This window comes from Anneissia japonica, unplaced genomic scaffold (genome assembly GCF_011630105.1).
Source record: "Anneissia japonica isolate Jap-2015-1 unplaced genomic scaffold, ASM1163010v1 scaffold401_len1656234_cov178, whole genome shotgun sequence".
NCBI lineage: Eukaryota > Metazoa > Echinodermata > Crinoidea > Comatulida > Comatulidae > Anneissia > Anneissia japonica.
In genome coordinates, this window is record NW_022745982.1 from 540075 (window position 1) to 558894 (window position 18820).

Sequence of the window (18820 nt, forward strand, 5' to 3'; positions counted from 1 at the left end):
CTCTCCTCCATCATTAACATACACAGCGCCTTTAATAATGCACCTTGGTCGTTCAATTTACGCTTTATAAATTCTTATTATTATTATTATTATATTACACACCGACTAAATTGAACCTATCCTGAATCGGTGCTAATTAAATCAACTAAGAAACCTCAAAAACAAACAATAGTTGAACTAAACATTGCTTCACTTGCAATTTAAGACCACAGATAATTATTGGTACTATTAGTGGCTAAATAAAAACAAACATATAGATCTAATAATGTTGGCATTTTGTATAAAATCGATCTCCTATTGGCTATAATACAGAAGAAAGCCAAATATATATATATATATATAGGCATGCATATAAAAAATATTGCTGTATGTGCAACAACGGATAGATAGGAAGAGAAATGAAGAGCAAAATCCAAAGAGCTACGTACCTCAATTGGTTGGGGGTCATGGAGATGGTCGGTCAAATCCATAAGAATTTGTGGCATCCAAACAGGGACGTCGTAAGGACATGATTGAATGCAGGCACTTAACCCAAGAACACCAGCATGACGTTGAATGATAGATGAATAGAAAGCTATAATAAAAAATAAAAAAAAAAAAAAAACAATTTAGTTTAATTCATATGAACAAAAAAATGTCTGGTAGGTTTGGCTTAACTGACCCTGCAAAATAGTAAGTTGTTTTTATACAGAGGTTTATATATTATACAGTTTATTAACATAGGCCTCAAAAAGAAATTACAAATGGAACTAAAATAACAATCATGAACAAGTATGCAATTAGTGCATGGCAATTAATTTTCCAAGCTAAACTTCCTTCCAAGGTAAGTACACCAAAAGATGAACTAATAGAAAACTTTGATGCTATCTTTACTATCCACCCTGGCCGTGACAGAAACACTAAAAAGTGTTAAGTGCCAAGGTAGCCTAGAAGAGTTTTAACAATATCTCTCTCACTTAGTCTTTAAAATCTATACAAACCTAATAAAAAATGGAAATGTGTCTTTTTTAAATAGCTATATTTAATGAAGTATTTGCACTTTGTATAGTTAAAATAATTTGTTTCATTCTCATTTTTTTTTATATTTAGTGTTGTAATCTATATTTTAGTCATGTGGTGTAAATTATGTTTATGAATAGTGGATAGTGTTAACCTTCTGCATTAAACTGAGGATCTTGTAATCTTAGTCTCTTTGCAGGCAGCTTCGTCTTGCACATCTTCTCAAAGTCTTTCTGGAGTTGAGAGTCTATCCTAAAGAAACCGCAATGAAACAGGCCGCTTAAAGTTGTAGCAGCTGCTTCACGTACCTAATAAAAACAAAGATACAAGAGATTTCAATTCTAGGCTATGGCTTTTCCAGCTGTTGCTCCAATGCTTTGGACTTGATTATCATCTTAAATTCCAAATTATCATAGCTGCTTTTAAAAAAAGTTATTGATGTGAGCGCAGTGAGGTGGACACGACAATCTGCACACAGCAACCGACAAATAGGAGACCTCATTGCTTGTCTAACACTCACTAGAGATGGATTTGTTGCTTGGTTGATGACGCTGTGAGATTCCAGCTTTAGTTGAGCGCGCTACATGCAAACATAACTTTTTTAATTACTCTTAAAACTGAGTATATCCCCTATTTCTAGGACACTAATAAAGACAATAACTAAATTATCGAGGAGTTAAATTACCTCAAGTCTTTCATCCTTTAGCAGCCCAACTATTAGATTCTTAATCTGCTCTACATACTCCGGTTGACTGATGGCAAACAGGTTGTAGAAGATCATAACCTGCATGTATTGTAGCATGCTACATTTTCCTCGCCACGATGTCCCATTGGCAACCTGCATCAATAACAAACAGGTACAATATATATTTATATTATCAGTAATTATGTTTTGGATTTATTGCAATTTTTTGAGTGAGAGTTATGATGCGAAAGATACAATGTCTAATACTTTATGGGGCTTGACATGAAAAAATCACCATCAGTATATCAAAACCAAAATGAAATTGCCTTTTATATATATTCATATTGTCAACATTTTAAGCTTTAAAATGATAGGTAATGTACTTGATTTGTCTGCCACATTCTTATGCTAATTACGCATTTAACGAAAGTATGCTGGTTCTGGGATGTGCAAACCTCATATGAATTCTATGTAAACTAAAAATGTTTGGGTAAAGCTCTTACAGATCTGTATTGAGTTATTAGTATCTGGTTTTTAAACACCAAGGATAAACAATTAAGTACGAGAAAGTTGTTCCCAGTGCGGTCGTTCTAGTGGTGATTTAGGCAGTACACTGCAAGATAATCCCAACTCCAAAGAGTGTACTGAATCCTAAAATATGACACATGGGCCATATTGCACACAGGACCAAAGGCTTAAATGTAAATATGCAGCCCCCAGCTGAAATACAAGGAGAGCAGCAATTGGAATTGAAGCAAGGTCAAAGGTCAGAAAAGTTCTCAATGAACAGTGCACACACAGTGGCTACAACCAAATTAGCTGACTAAGCTTAGCTGCTCTCTGTAATACAACATACATTCACTAACCTCTTGTAAAGCCTGGATTGCATACGGAATGTTGTGCGAGGGCAGCAGACTCTGAGCCATACAAGCTAACGTGAGGCATGCCAACTCATTCAACTCCTCGTCTGATTCTACATTTTCAAGGGGTGCAAGCTGTGAAGTGTTAAACAAAATTATAAATATAAATTTACTACAAAATCTGGGTACAACTTGCATTGTCAGTAGTTCTCATACAAAACGTATGCTTCTACTACTCTATGAGGAGTGGTGTAACAAATATTTCATCCTTAAAAAAACCCCTGGTTAAAACTTCCGAGAGTGCTTTTTTCCCTGCTTTAATAGCTAACAGGTATCTACTAAATATCTATTGTCCTATAAACAATACAAAAAAGCAATCATAAAGATAATTTTTGAAATTCAAATTGCTCACTTTCATGTAACATAAAAATTATCAACTTGAACATCACCCCCGTGATATTTTCCTGAGGCAAACACACATCGAAATAGCATTTGCAGTAGCCACTCATACTTGGGGAGCAAATCCAACACTAGTCATTAAGCATAAGCTTGGTGGTTTAGTGGTTAAGACACCTGTATTTCCTGGAGGTCATGGGTTCGATTCCCACCCAAATCACTTGCAAAAATTTTTACGCAAGTATTTGGGAATGTACTGAGAATTTGGTACGATAACACGTCAGATAGGGCAAAACATCAACCTTTTGAACATCAGTGGTGGATCCAGGAATTAAAAATAGATGGGGTCCCAGGGAGGGACTTCAAGAGATGGAGGGTCTAAACCCCACAGTTCCATTATGGTTGGTGCTGAGTTAAGAACATTTCTGATTATTACACCTTTAGATGACTGGAAATGGCACTCAAAGACCTAAATTTAAATATAATTTTCCTTTTTATTCAATTTTTTTATTTTTTTTATTTTGTAAAATATATGGGGCCCCAGACAGCTTGCCCCCCTCCCCCTTTAATCTGCCACTGAACATTTCTATGCTCAAGATAATAATATGTATGTTACTGCAAAAAGAGCAAGTTAATTTCAAAATTACATTTATGATTTTCTGTCATTTTCACAGGACAGTCATTAAATGCTTAGTCAGGATAAAACTATGCTTACCATTGGTAAAAACTTGAGCATTTCTGGTGAGATTGGCGAGTACATTTTACCTAAACTACCTATAAGCCACTTCATTACTGCAAAGGAAGAAAGACATTACAATGATGTAAGTCTTACAATACAAATCATTTAAATATAAAGATTGAATTTAAAGAGAAAAAAAAAACATTTAGATCTTGACCTATTAAGCCAAGCATGACAATCGTGCACCAAATTCAACTACGCTATCCCAACTTTATGATAGATAACTCCAGTGAACTGACCTGTTTTGCTAAGTTTAATTATATCTTGCCTCCCGTCTTCTTCGCGTGATTGCACTTCCATCATTTCTGTATTGCTTGCCGATGCACTGCTTTCGACTTCTATCGTCTGCAAGGCCGCAAGTCTTGGTAGTAACTTCTTTGCGAAATCTGCAGTGTGAGGTGAGGTAGTTGCATTACCATTTGGCATGGCAAAATCAAAGAGGAATATCCAGGAAAGAACACTGTAAAAAAGAAACAAAGACACTGGTTTATCCAAGCAAGTGAATATTAATATCATAACATAGTTTATGTTCATTTGCATTTATGCTCTCAACATTTTTTAACTCACACTGAGCATTTCCAGCCCCGGGCATTTAAAGTAATGTAGTTAAATTTATATAGTGCATTATACCAGAACGGTCTGAAAACACTTAATGTGTGGACTAGCTCTTATAGTAGCCGGCTTCTACCCTACGGATCTCTTCATGCCTGAGTTCCCCGGTCAACTGGTACCAGCTTCTCTTGTCTGTCTGTAACAGGGGCTGAATGGACCAGTACACCTGGTACATCTAGTAAATGCTTCAAGAAACAATCTCCTTTTACTGTGGTCTTTACCAACCAGCCTCTTCTCTTCTAAAAGACGGTCAGTTATAACCAGTATTTTACAGTGTGAGCATCTTGATGGAATGAAATCAGGGATACAAGTATCTCCTAGGTTCAGTGTACACACATTGGTTACCACTAGGTTTAATCAAAGAGTATAGAATAGAAAGTGGTTAAAAATGCCCTGATTTTGCATGCACTCAATGAAACAAAAAAAAAGTAGTACCACAAGGTAGGGGGTGCCCTATTCGAATTTAAATCGAGTTCGAAATTTAAACATGCGTTCTATAGACAAAGCACGTGTTCAATACAAACAACTTTTACGTTCTTTTGAAGGATGCCTCAAGTTCATAGTAGTACTTTTCAAGATAGAATTCTGTTTCAAAGAAAAACCCCAGCAGTCGGACGTCTTACTATTCTATACTCTTTGGTTTAACCAACTCTATTATGGAGCTCTCTATTGCCATATACTTATATATCAAAATTATTTCTATCATTGGTGTATTAATCCAAAATCTGTTGAAAATGATGACAACAGATAGTAATTTGAAAAAAGTTCTCACCTGCCTACTCGATCTCGTACATTCTTATATGTGTGTGTAAGGTGTTGTTCTAAGTAGACCAGGAGCCTGTGAAGCAGCCCCGGTACCCGCCACTCCTGTTGTACAAGACAACCTTGTAAGACAAACAGTCGACTAAACACAAAAATATTAAGAAAATGACTTGGTAAATGCACTAATAGAGCAAATAAATCCTATCAAAAACGTATAGTTGAAAATTAATACATATAAGAATTCCTGAATATGTATAAAAAAAAAAGTAACAAAATATTCAAAGTAACTAAATATCTAAATTAGTATCTGAATATTCAAAGTAGTAACCGAGTATTGTTCAAACTCTAAACAAAAGGTCAACCTTGCATCACTGAATGACCCGCCATCTCCTGTGATGGGGCTTTCCATAAGCGTCTCTAGAAGCCAGTAAAGTTTACGAGGGTCACGGCTCTCGCTCGCTGTTGAGAAACACATGTTCCAGTCTCGTATAGTATCCACCGTCATCTGGTTGAGTACTGTTCTCAGGATCGGTACCAGAAACTCCCAAAGCTTCTCCACCTGGTTATTGGTAAACATAGGCATGCACGTAACAAGAAATTGAGTATATGCTAGTGCAATGTGGGTGATGTGATGTGAATATTAAGAAAATATAATTAAGCACATTGATTGGTATTCTTTAGTGTGTAACATACTATAAAGAAAACCAACTAAATGTCAAAGACATATTCCAGCTGGGGTCCTTCTGGTGGCATGTAAAATGTACCCTCCTATTCTTCAGTAAGTTTCAGGCTATAGCTGCACACAAGACAGTTGTATATACTAAGCCTACAATCATGGCATCCTTATTTGAAAAGAATTCATTTCAGCAAATGAAACCCTAAGCAATAGAAGGAACCAGTGCCAATATCAAATTCTGCTTTTAGTAGTGCCCCTGCTGTACCATCCAACTACAAAGCTCACTAAAGTCTAAAGCACCTCTATATTATATAATCATCAATAATATGTTGTATTTCTTATTATTATCATTACTATGTTATCGTGATCTTGCCAATTAAGCTCATGAGAGGAAAAAAACCTGTTAAGCATTACTATAAAGACAGTTTTTAAGCACAGCAATATCTAACCTTTTCAAATGACCAGTGCTTGTAGCCTCTGATCAGACCAGACACAATCTCTGAAAGACACCGTTGACTGCTCTCCTGAGCATCTTGTGATAGTCTTAGTAAATGGGGTTTGAGCACCGGGAGAAATGCATCATCAAAGTTACGAAACAAGCCCTAAAAGAGATAACATTTATACTAACATCAAATAAATTCTATATAAATACATATTCTATTAATCATTAGAAAATATTAGAAAATTCATTAACAGATAGGCCAGAAGAATGATTAATAGAATTATGAAATTTGCCTTGATTACAAATTATTTCATATACATTAGCAGAAGAGTCCATTCTTATATAACTGAAATGGATGAAAATTTTATCAACAGTTGACTGTGCTGACCTTGAACAGATTAAATAAAATAACCAAATATTAAACACACATACCTTAAACAGCGTGAATCGTTTATTTTGAAATTTATCTTTGCCCTTACGATCCTCTAGCGATAAGAAACCCATTAGTTGCTCTATAAAATCTGGATCGCTAAAGGCTACATAGATTGCCTTTTCCCCCTGTAAAATTAATACATACATGTTTTCGTTATAATGAATTTGCTAAACACATAAATATTCATGTTCTATTTAAGGTAATACAGTAGTCCTCCCCTCAACTGATGCCTGGCAGTTGGAATGGCAACTGCTATATAATGATTGATACTATTTCAAATAATTGCTATATACACAGCTATTCATGTTTTATTCAAAGGAACAGCCAATGTGTACTTAAACCCCTGATCTTACAATTCAGAATCTCAAATGCAACTCCTGTGCGAACTAATCTATCATTTTCTAAAAAAAAACTAAATGCACACATATTCATGTTTAAAAATAGGCTCCCAGCGGGAGCGTGTGTCTACTGCCAGATTATTTAAAACGATGACGTGTATATAAAGATATAGTATTTATACGATATATATATATACAGTATATATATATATATTTATATATATATATATATATATATACAGCGACAGGAAAGTGCCTACTGCAGGGCAGTAGACACAAAAATTGGTTGTAAACAATGAAACCATTGTAAACCACAATTTGGTTTATTACTTACAGGCGTTAACTCTTCTATACTTCTTCCAAGCTTAGGTTGTTCACTTACTGGTGCATACACTTTGAAAGGTCTGCAATGGAAATATGTACAACGGTTTGTATGAAGATATAGAAAAAAATTAATTTAAATAATATTAAAATTAATGATCATCATTATTCAGTATTGGTTAGAACGAAGTCTTTTTGGATAAGAAATAAGGTCGGGTGTACACATTTGGCTCAAGAGTTGGAGGTTACCTCGATGCCAAATACTATTTCAGCTTCTGTTGTTCTGGAATGAGGGGAACATCAAGCTACTATGCACCTCTCTGTGGATGCTACCGTAGTCACTGATCACACTGAATTAAGCATGATGACATACTGCCAGTTATGGGTTATTCTTTGAACTATTTAAATTCCTACTACATGTCAAATACTGTACACGCGCGGATAAGCGTGCAGACATTTACATTTTTTTTTCACTTTTTGAGGGGCATTTATCCGAACGGGGCACTTATTTAAACGGGGCACTTATGAAAACAGAGTGGAAATTAAGGGGGCATTTATGGAAATAGATGAAAATTGAGGGATGCTTACAGCAAATTGTAAAACTCAAGAAGCGCTTTTTGAAGGGGAAAAAATATTCATTAATACCCCATGAACGAAGCCCAGATTGAGTAACGATGTAACGATGTGAAGTCGAGTACAATTACTATGGAGGATGATAAATATAAATGACAACAGTCAAAATATTAATTTACTGAACTCTTGCTTTATACAAGTTTGTTTTAATCACAACCGGTAAAGTACCTATACTATTATTTATTATTTTAAATTATCATTTATTCCCTAAATACTGTATAATATCTGTTATTATTCAAGAGGGGTGCTTATTCAAACGGGTGCTTATTCGCGCGAGTACGGTACTCACTTTGGCCATTGGTAATAGCCCCAATGCGTCTTCTCAACAAATACCCATTTTTCCCATTCCTCTTTCGTAGGTGCACGGGTACAGTTGTAGTGGTGCCATGTGTTGTCGGAACGGGTGCCTGGGTTCAGGCCTCCTTCAGATTCAGACGCAGCTGCTGTTGATGATGATTGAGCAGCTGGATCTATGGTTATCATCTTGTGAGGGCGCTTTTGTTGTTTTAAAATAGCACCTACTGTAGCAACTGCAATCTGTTGGAAAATAATCCAGAAATTAAGTAAAAAATAAACTAATAAAAGGTCAAAGAAATAATATATTACTCTATTCTTTGACATACAGTGTGGGATTTAAAGGGTTATCAATGGACTTTTTTGCTTCTATTTTTGGAGGACACAAATTACACAAATTTTATGTGTATGGTCTTCTTGTAAAAGGTTGGTAATGACAAATTCACAAGCATCATTATAATATACATATTATAGGTTCTATTTCTATAATTTATTAATTTGCACATTTATTATAGCTTTAAAGGCAGACATAGTTTAAATACCACCTTGCGAACTGTTAAAGCTTCGTGTACTAGACTATTGACCATAAGACGAACACCCCTAGCTGGAAATGGAATGTCCGTGCGTATAAGTAATCCAAGAAAACCGAGGGCAAGCTGGGAGAACTTCCAACGTCTGTAAAAATTAAGATTAGCAGAATTTACTCAGATGTAACTTCAACTGATATAATGTCAATTTTTATTCTCAATTTAAAAAATGAAAACTCACAGATTGCCATTTTCAATGAGATTAACAAGAGATTCCACTAAATTGTTGTAAATCCTGAGAAAAAAAAAATGACAAAGTACAATTAATATTAAAATTCAATGTATAATACTGTAAAAAACATAATTATGATAATAATAATAATAAATTACTAATAGTATTTACATATAATAACAATGATTACCATATTAATAATAAAAATCATATAATCTACATCTACAATAAATAAAGCAATGGTGTAAATAACCTCAACTTCATGAATAACCACAACTTTGTTGTATGTATTTACTTATATGTTTTACTGCACTATATTGTCATAACAAATATACATAGCTCGAAATGGCGATCCCCATACAAATAAGGAACTAATTGTAATATACATACATAGTATTTTCTTGGTTTCTTTCTTGTAGCCATTGTGTAGCTTGTTCATGTTCCTCTGCTGTAAGTCCGCCTTTGATTGGTGCAGGTGCTGATGTTGAGTCCAATAGGTGCTCAGCATCTTTCAAACATTCATCGGTTATCTACAGGTGTGATATATGCAAATTACAAAAATTGAAGTGATGTTAACGGTCTATTAGTGAGATGCTTACCTGGATGAACCGTGCTAAATTTCTCTTATCAAAAATCTTTACCGTGTGTCAACAAAATAATTCAGCAGGGAGGCAGTTGTGTGGCTGGGCCAAGCCAGCCTTAAAGTTTTCCACCCATTCTAATTTCATGGCCCTCCCACCTACCTTTATTAAACCCCCTTTGCCCATGCTAAAAATCTACTCTTATTATTTAGAGTTTACCAATGTTATCACTTACACACCCTTAATATGTCTAGCATTCACCCTTAGTTTTCTATAGCTACAACCCTGTATTCATTATTATTCATTTCAGTGCAGCATAAATAATATTGTAATTAATTGTTACCACATTTTTCTTTTTGCTAATCAAGATACTAACTTGGATTAACTGATATTTAAGCTAAATTTCCCATTTTGGAACTTAACTTGAAAATAATGGTCTTTTTATCACCAATTAATTATTATCTGCGATTTAAATTAGGCATATGCTTGTTCATCCTAGTAAAGTATTCACAAAACAGACTACATAGCATTCAACTCGCTCGGCGAGTTGCATGGCCGAGCGGTTAAGGCAGGGGCGACGCTTGCCTATGGTTCAGATGGTGGAACAAGTCTTCTCAGATAAGGACTATAAACCATAGGCCCAGTGTACACAATGGCTGGTGTGCACTATAAAGAACCCAGTACATCTTTCAAGACGAGTAGGGGGTTACCCCGGTGTACTGCCCCTGTTGTGGACAGATGAGATATAGCTGGTACCGATTTACCAGGTAGCTCAGACACAAAGAGACCCTTAGGGGAGAAGAAAGGTACTGTGCGAGCTAGTCCACACCTCGAGCGCTTTGAGACTTTGCCATAAAGCGCTATATAAACTACATGACATTCAGTAGGGCGACTAAACAAAAGTGTATGATTATAAAAATTCATTTTTATTGTTACGTGTTTATGTCCAAATTCACAAATGATACTAGTTTATAATAAGTGGTTGAACTTTATACATAATTTTGTTGTCAAGGTATGTGGTAATGGACTTACTTGATTTTCAATTGCAACTGTACTAAAATGCTTCTGTATCTTGACCATGAGCTTGTCAATCACAGCCATGATCGACGGCTTCTCTGAATGTCCGGCTTGGATGATGGCCAGCCAGCAGTCATGTAATACCTTCCATCTATGGAAGCACGCAAACGGAGGGCGTCCGTGCCCGACCATTATGTACAACGAACCCTGCAAGGTGAGACAATACATTGCTGTTAAATGACTTTAAAGACAAGTGGACACTGCATCGTACATCTGTCGCAAAACAAATCCACCTTGCTATGCTCTGTCCACTGATTTTCAGTTTCAGAATGAGCCAATTATCATTAGTAACATAATCTGTTGCACGTGCCTAGTTGGGATCTATTTACATTTCTATTATGACTGTCTGACAACCAATCCATCTCGCTGTGCTGTCCATTAATTTTCAGACTGAACGGACTGTTGTTAAAATGATTTGTTGCGCACACCTCGTTGTTTTCTCCATTATTTTGTCTCTAGTTTTTACATTTCTAATTCTATGGAAGAATGCAAATGGAGAGAGTCCATTCCCAACCATTATGTACAGCGAACCCTACAAGATGAGAGAATAATTGCTTTTAAAATGTCTAAAGTCAAACATGCACTGCACATTACTCTCGGACAACCAATCAATTTCACAATGTATGCTGATTTTCAGTGGCAGACTACATATCAGCGAATCCTCATTATAATTATTATTATTAATAAATTGTGTTCTCCAGAACTTTTATTTTGTGTCTGTAATGTCTAAATTCTTAAATAGTGTTTACATTTGACTGTTCATCTAATGTTGTTTGACATTCATATTCACGTTTCTTTACTATTTTGAACACTCATAAATCTTATATATTGCAATCTATTTTCTACTATTACCTTGAACTGATGATGTGGTATATCTTTATCCTCCTTTAGTCCAGCCAACACCTTGTTTACAGTGTCTCTCTTGGAAACACTATAATAATCATAGCAATGGAGTAAAATCTCCTGGGCCTTCGTGCGCACCTTTAAAACAAAAAAATAAACGCTACATATAAATATCCACTTGTCTGGCTGTCTATTATGGTGCAACTTAACTACCTTCCATTTGTGTGTCTATTTTAATAATTTAATATAATATCAATTACCACGTTCACACTTACCTCACTATACTGGCTTATTGATAGAGAGACTAGGTTGTGAACTACGACCCGGTCGATTGCAGTGTACGACCCCTTACTGCTGTTTATCCTTCGGAAGTCATGTTGCAGGTAGACTCTGTCAATCAACAGCGGTCGTAGGTGATTTTTCTTCCGGCGTAGCTATAAAAAAAAAACAATTTATTGCAGGTGAGAATAGCAATCACACATCATCCATTGTTTATCCTCCAACAGAGATCTGTATTATAATATTCAGAAATCATCTTATCTTTAGCTGTGATGTAAAACATCCACTAAACAACAACAACAACAACAACAACAACAACAACAACAACATGTTATTAACTCACTTATATCATGTGACAACAAAGCATGAAAATCATATTAATCTACTGAAGTACATCCCATAATTAACTCTTGAATGTCGCATGATCAATTCACTCCAATGACAATACACCCTTACCTTGTCTTCCATTGACCGCTTGACCAAAGCAAAACTGTGACTTCTAGAATTATATTCTTCTTTACTACACCCAAAATATGACACTAGATGCGAGTAAATCTGAAAGGAAATAATATATAAATAATAAAACCAAAATTGTGGTTTAAAATTGCATCTTTCACCATCTAACATTAATAAAATAATTGTAGGAGTGTTTCATCGGTAATAAACCAAGCAGAATTTGATGTAAACTTACTGTGAGCTTTAGTCGATGCTATCAGCATGATGCTATTTGAATATTAATCAAATGAATGAATAAATTTAGACATTCATTCTGTATCCAATAAAAAAAACTGTTCTAAATATTTAGATAAAAGGAAATAGAGAACTATATCATTAATAGTAAGTAGTTCTTCTTATCAAGACTAAAGTCTGCTAAATAAAATAACAAAAGCCAAACTCACTGTGATAATGCTTAACAATGATTTAGTATCATCTGCATGTTTCTCCAACATGTACACTTGAAGGTCATTCATAAGCAGTGCTAGTTCTTCTCTCGTGTTCTCAAATTCACTCCCAGTCTCAGGAATACCGGTGCTAAGATTCAGCTCAGTAAACTCCACGCGGAAGTCAATTCTGTAAGGTATTTAACACAAAAATGGAGTGATGGTTTTTTGTAATACATACTAACTGCATGGGTATACTTAAGACACCCCCATGTCAAAATGTGAATTAATACAATTTTGCTTTTAAAAAAAGAAAAACAAAACAAAACAATGTTGCTCCTTCATGCACAAAAATGGTGTTTTTTGTCAGTAAAATGTGTTCCCCAATTTGACGTATTACTGTACTGTATACTCGGTAAATCACCATCACAATTTCTATTGAGTTTCCTGATGCAAAACACCATTCAAAATAGCATTACAGAACTTTCTTCTGTTTATTAATAACCAATTATTAAAGATGTATATTTATTTACATGTCTGTTACAGGTTCTTTATTCCAACGTGGTAGAATGAAAGCCATACCGATAACAGTATTCAAAACTATAGTTAAAGACTGCAACAATTCTTCTCTGTGAAATAAAAAAACAAAAGAATAATCACATGAAAATTTAAATCAATCATTTCAATGATAGTAGTAGAATTCATAAAGGCTAGATTTGTTTCTTAAAGGTATGTTGTGACAGGGTTGTCTCAGACTATGTGCCTCAGACTACCATTTCAATCTCTGTAAATGTATTGAATATACTGCACTTGTGTAGATATACTCTATGCTGTGGTAGTGAAATTTTTCTGTAAAATGGAATGTGTTAAGTTCATTTCATTTGACAGGCATACCAAGTACAGTGTGAATGTAGTCTTATCAGGGAGTTGGTAGCTGGTCTTATGCTGTGACAGATGACCAATGGCTGATAGCACCTTGTCTGATAACCAACTACATTTAGAGTTTGACCCAGTTACTGCAGTATAATCATGCTCCTATAAGAAGCCTACTTCACAAAACAGTTAGTGTTCGAATGTCTAGTGCAAGAAAAGGTTGCCAGTTAATATACAAAATTGTGCCAAATTTTCATACACATTGCAGTCAACAGTGAAGGGTGATATTGGATCACTGGATGATGATGATGATGATGAAATACAAAAACAAAATTGATTAAGGTCTAAAAATAATAAAAACATTTTACCTAGAAAGATTTTGACCTTTAACAAAACCTTTCAGCTTCTCGATTTCTGGTCGACAGAAGACAGCGAATACTTCCTTGGCAGCTGCAATGCCCTCTGGTGTTGGTATATGCCAATGTATATTTAGGTTGTGTACATCACCTGTCATAGCCCAGTGCTAAGGTAAACACATAGTTGAGGCAAATATATGTTTGTTTCAGTCAAAAATATACCTTAAAATCAGATCATTAATAGTAGGAATAAATATGATTCTAGATTTTAGTAGTGCCTTATAACCAAACAAGAAGGTAGTTTAAATTGTACTAATTAAATATCAATGAACAAAATACTATAGAGACCACATATCATGCACTGCCCAAACCATTAATACCATTACTATAAAATCATATGTGGCAAAGACAAGCCAAACCAGTCACTCGTCGCAAATCCTGTTACAGAGAAAATGGCCAAAACATGCTGGAATGTCAAATTTTAAAAAATCTATTTTATTGCACTAAACTAACCTTTATATATCTATACATCATTCTATGCTGTTATTTTCCCAATTTTCAATGTGAAAACAACACTTGTTAAGGATTTAAAGATAGTTTCTGCATGAGAAATGCCTGAAATCATAAACTTTGAAGGCTGATTTCTCATATATTGTTCTTTAAACAACTGTGTGATTAAACGCTTGTAACTTCATAAGGAAGTGTCCGATTTGAATGATTTTTTTTTACCATTTTATAGCTATTATTTTACTCTCTAGCACTGTATTAATAACTCAAAATTGATTTTTGCGACGAGTGACTGGTTTGGCTTGTCTTTGCCACATATGTAGCATCCAATATTTTTACCTCTGTCACAGAGGTCATGTATTCACCACTGTTTGTTCAGGGGCGGATTGCTATAAAACGGTCTTAACTGGTAGTCTTTACTCCTCGAATAAAGCAGGCTTTATCACTTAGATGGTCTTACTAAAGTCACCCCGCTAAGACCACTGCTATAAAACGGTCTTCGTTATAGACCACTTTGAGTATTATACAAGCACTTCCTGGTAACATAAAGCATCAACACATGCACACATATCAAAATGAACGTAAATAAATGTATTTATAGATGCTGAGAAGATTGTAGAATACTTGTTGTTCGATTCTCAGTCTTTGATGATCTAGTCCTAGGTCTAGTACCTATAACGTCATGTGATGACAATGATTTTAGACTGTTTTAAGCCTCCTCCAAGTAGGCTTTAAAATTTAAGACTGCTAACTGGTTAGCAAGCTTAGACCAGTAGTAATAGAGCTAAACGTTAAGACCGTTTAAAGACCGCTTATAGCAATCCGCCCCTGTTGTCTTTGATAGCAGAGTGATGTAAAAAACAATGAATGAATCATCATAGATTCTAGTGGAGCAGTAGATATTGATATACAGTGAAAGTTTTGAAGAATAAGGTAAAAGCCAAGGTCATATTATTAGTGTCTGGCTTAGGTAGCATTATAACACTAGTTTTTAAATGGAATTCTGCAATCAAGAATTTTTCTCAGAAAATTTCTATTATAGCACAGATGCTCTATATTTTTTTTTATACAGCACTGCCATTAAAAGGAGACATGTCAACAAGTCGCCAAAGTGGGCCATAAGCTTTCACATGTTACATTGTTGACGTGAAATGTATTAACTACTTTTCACCAGCAATTTATGCCAGTTTCATGAGATTAAGAGGTACTTACTCTGATTGGGAGATACTCAGAGATAGGCTTGCCCAGCCCCTCTGCATTGCTGCAATATTCCAGGGGATACAGGATGGTCATAGCCTTCAGGAAATATTTGAGAACGTTGCAGGCCAACTCATAGCCCTGCTTACACCTCAGATGTAGTGTGGATCGTAACACCTCCAAGATGGTGCTCTTGTAGGTTAAAAGCACAGAACTATCGCATCGAACAATCTAAAATTTTCAGGGGGAAAAGGTAGTTTTTTTTTAATTACAAGCAATAGAACTCCCAAGAAGTTTGTGGCAAAGTGGAGATAATAATAATAATAAAAATATGATTATGGTGGTGGTTGTGGTGGTGTTGATGGTGTTGATGATGACGATGATGTTGTTGATGTTGATGATGGGTTATGGTGGTGATGTTGATAAATATCATAATTGATGATAATTATGGCTGTGATGATCATGATAAAGGTGTTGATGATGATGATGATGATGATGATGATGATGATGATGGGTTATGGTGGTGATGTTGATAATGATGATGATTATTGCTGTGATGATCATGATAAAGGTGATATTGATGATGATGATGATTTAACAATGAAGTCTCTATGTGCTTACAATTCCAAAATAAGTGGTAGTGATGATGATTATGCTGATGGTGAAGATTATGATTGTGATTACAATGACAACTTTGATATTGATGATAATGATGATGACGATGACCCAGTGGGATGAGAATGATAATAACCGTACTGATCATTTTTGAATACATTTCAAAAAGAAAAAAATTTTAATATTATTACCTATTTTATTAAAACACAATTAAAAAATCAACAAAAATCACATACCTCTGACAACACTTGTAGGTTGAAGAGCAGCTCGTTATCAAGTTCAACTTCGTTTTGAGCCTCTTCAGACGAGGTCAGCGACAACACTATACTGCTACAGTGGGGGATGAACTTTGCAAGGGCTTTCTTTGGATTCACCTATGATAGAGTAATATATAAAAAATATATATATAACAACTTGATCCCCACTATTTTCTTGTAATAGGTAATAAAAAACCAATCAGAGTTCTAAGAAATTATTTCTATACTAGCCTGATTGCAGCAATGCTGGCGAGATAAAGGCATGGACCAGGCCACAAACCTTGGTCTAGCTTATAGTTACATATCTCAAGGCCTCAGTGAGAGAGAAGATTAGGCCTACTAGGTAGTTTCAGTGTTTCAATGATTCAAAATTCACTAGGGGGGATGACTACCTACCTTGGCTGCTGAGCGGCACATACTAGCAAGCATCTTTCCTGCAACTTTAGTTTCAAGAACTCTAGAGGATGCATAATTGAACAGCTTGTTTAAGGCAACCTACAATTGTATAAAAATCATATAAACACATTATTAACAGAAAGTATGTATTTTCCAACGTCAGTGATAAAAACAACGTTGATACTGTCTAATTTTAAAGAATGAAACTTGAGAATGAAGTAAACTGTCTAATATTAGGGAAAAACCAAGTTGAGGTTATAGTACATTGTTAGAGAGAGAAACAACTTGATAAAGTTCATTGTCCAAAGTCAGGGAGAGAAAAAACTTGAGAAAAAAGTACATTCTCATTTATCACCATTACTATGCAGGAACCTCAATATTCAATAATTAAATTTTACTTGTAATGCTCCTCCGGCGTAAAGTTTACAGGAAGGCAGAAATAGATTACCTGGTAGATTTCTGGTGAGCATTGATTGAGCATGGTACTAAATGTAGACGCTACTCCGACCTCAGCCAGGCTCTCTTGCCGGTTCACCTTGGCTTGCGTAGAATCTTGCGACGTGGTGTGTTCAAATGTGCTGTTCTCAATAAGAGTGAAGCACCTGACAAAATAATAGGGCATAATAAAAAATATAATAGTAATAACAATAAAATACTAGTAATAACAACATCAACAAAAAGTGACATACACAGAAGTAGTAATAATACAATAAAACTAACAATATGAACAACATCAGCAGCCACAGCAACAACAGTAACAACAACAGTAACAACAACAACAACAGTAATAACAACAGTAACAACATCCAACAGCAACAACAACAGCAGCAACAGTAGCAACAACAATAACAACAGTAACAACAACAACAACAGTAACAATATCTAACAGCAAAAACAACAACAGCAGCAACAACAACAACAGCAACAACAACGGCAACAACAGCAACAGCAACAACAACAACATCCAACAGCAAAAACAACAGCAACAACAACAATAACAGTAGTAACAACAACAGCAACAACAACAGGAACAACAACAGCAACAACAAACAGCAACAACAAACAGCAACAACAAACAACATCAAGATCAACAACAGCAGTAACAACAGCAGCAGCAAACAACAGCAGCAACAACAACAGCAGTAACAGCAGCAGCAACAACAGCAGTAACAACAACAAACAACAACAACAACAAGATCAACAACAGCAGTAACAGCAGCAGCAGCAAACAACAGCAGCAACAACAGCAGTAACAGCAGCAATAACAGCAACAACAATAATACCTCTCCATGAACAATGTGATGAAGGCTTCAAAAGTTGCCGTTGCTGAACAGAGTTCTCGCTCTTGTTCTGTCAAATCCTTCCAATGCATAGGCGCTTCGGAGCAGTCCACTAGGGGCACCAAAGCCGAAAAGGTTGAAATAGCTTGGAGCGTTATCTTAAAAAAAAGATAAGAAGGCTTTTCATGTTATTGGGAATTTTTATGCTCCCAATAGCAACGATTTGAAAATTTGAAACAGCAGTTGTGCTTCTGGTTCTTGACCTTAAATTCATAGGTTCAATCATTCGATGTGCCTTTCGCTTTTGCTCATGGGCAAAGTTAATTACAGTAGAAACTCGTTTTTACGTACCCCAGTTATACAAACCCTCGGTTTTATGTACGCCTCATATCGACGATGACGTCATCAAAAACCCCGAAAATATTCAAAACAAACGGCCCTTTTCAGAGCAACCATAAGTAAAAATAACAATATTACTATAACAATAAACAAACCATAATGCAACGTATTTTCATTAAACAGCAACGTTGATTGAGTCTAATACCGGGTTGTTATAATCTAAAACCAAGTGAACTGAGTGAGATGAACAACTACCGATGGTGCAAACCATGGAAAAACTTGTCTGGTCTATAATTTTCTACACGAAGCTGGGTAGGCATATTTTCGTACACGAACGCTAATTGGTTGGCTCGCCCAGTGCAGTGCACATGGTTTTGCTGTTTCATGTAC

The 18820-nt window shown here is 35.4% G+C and overlaps 1 protein-coding gene across 1 annotated transcript in view; it reads right to left on the reverse strand.

Annotated features, from left to right (window-relative positions):
- Positions 1-18820, reverse strand: part of LOC117120099 (proteasome activator complex subunit 4-like) — a 34410-nt gene that overhangs the window by 1722 nt on the left and 13868 nt on the right. Inside the window, exons 13-39 of the mRNA XM_033265106.1 lie at positions 18095-18249; positions 17260-17413; positions 16812-16910; positions 16395-16532; positions 15559-15774; positions 13852-14006; positions 13144-13239; positions 12629-12800; positions 12186-12284; positions 11726-11884; positions 11460-11588; positions 10563-10754; positions 9340-9479; positions 8959-9012; positions 8736-8865; positions 8186-8433; positions 7277-7346; positions 6604-6729; positions 6179-6331; positions 5416-5612; positions 5064-5195; positions 3919-4139; positions 3656-3732; positions 2551-2679; positions 1685-1837; positions 1154-1307; positions 429-574 (exon numbers count right to left, since the gene is read on the reverse strand). Coding sequence (XP_033120997.1) covers positions 429-574; positions 1154-1307; positions 1685-1837; positions 2551-2679; positions 3656-3732; positions 3919-4139; positions 5064-5195; positions 5416-5612; positions 6179-6331; positions 6604-6729; positions 7277-7346; positions 8186-8433; positions 8736-8865; positions 8959-9012; positions 9340-9479; positions 10563-10754; positions 11460-11588; positions 11726-11884; positions 12186-12284; positions 12629-12800; positions 13144-13239; positions 13852-14006; positions 15559-15774; positions 16395-16532; positions 16812-16910; positions 17260-17413; positions 18095-18249 — 3894 coding nt within the window. The remainder of the gene's footprint in view (positions 1-428; positions 575-1153; positions 1308-1684; positions 1838-2550; positions 2680-3655; positions 3733-3918; positions 4140-5063; positions 5196-5415; positions 5613-6178; positions 6332-6603; positions 6730-7276; positions 7347-8185; positions 8434-8735; positions 8866-8958; positions 9013-9339; positions 9480-10562; positions 10755-11459; positions 11589-11725; positions 11885-12185; positions 12285-12628; positions 12801-13143; positions 13240-13851; positions 14007-15558; positions 15775-16394; positions 16533-16811; positions 16911-17259; positions 17414-18094; positions 18250-18820) is intronic.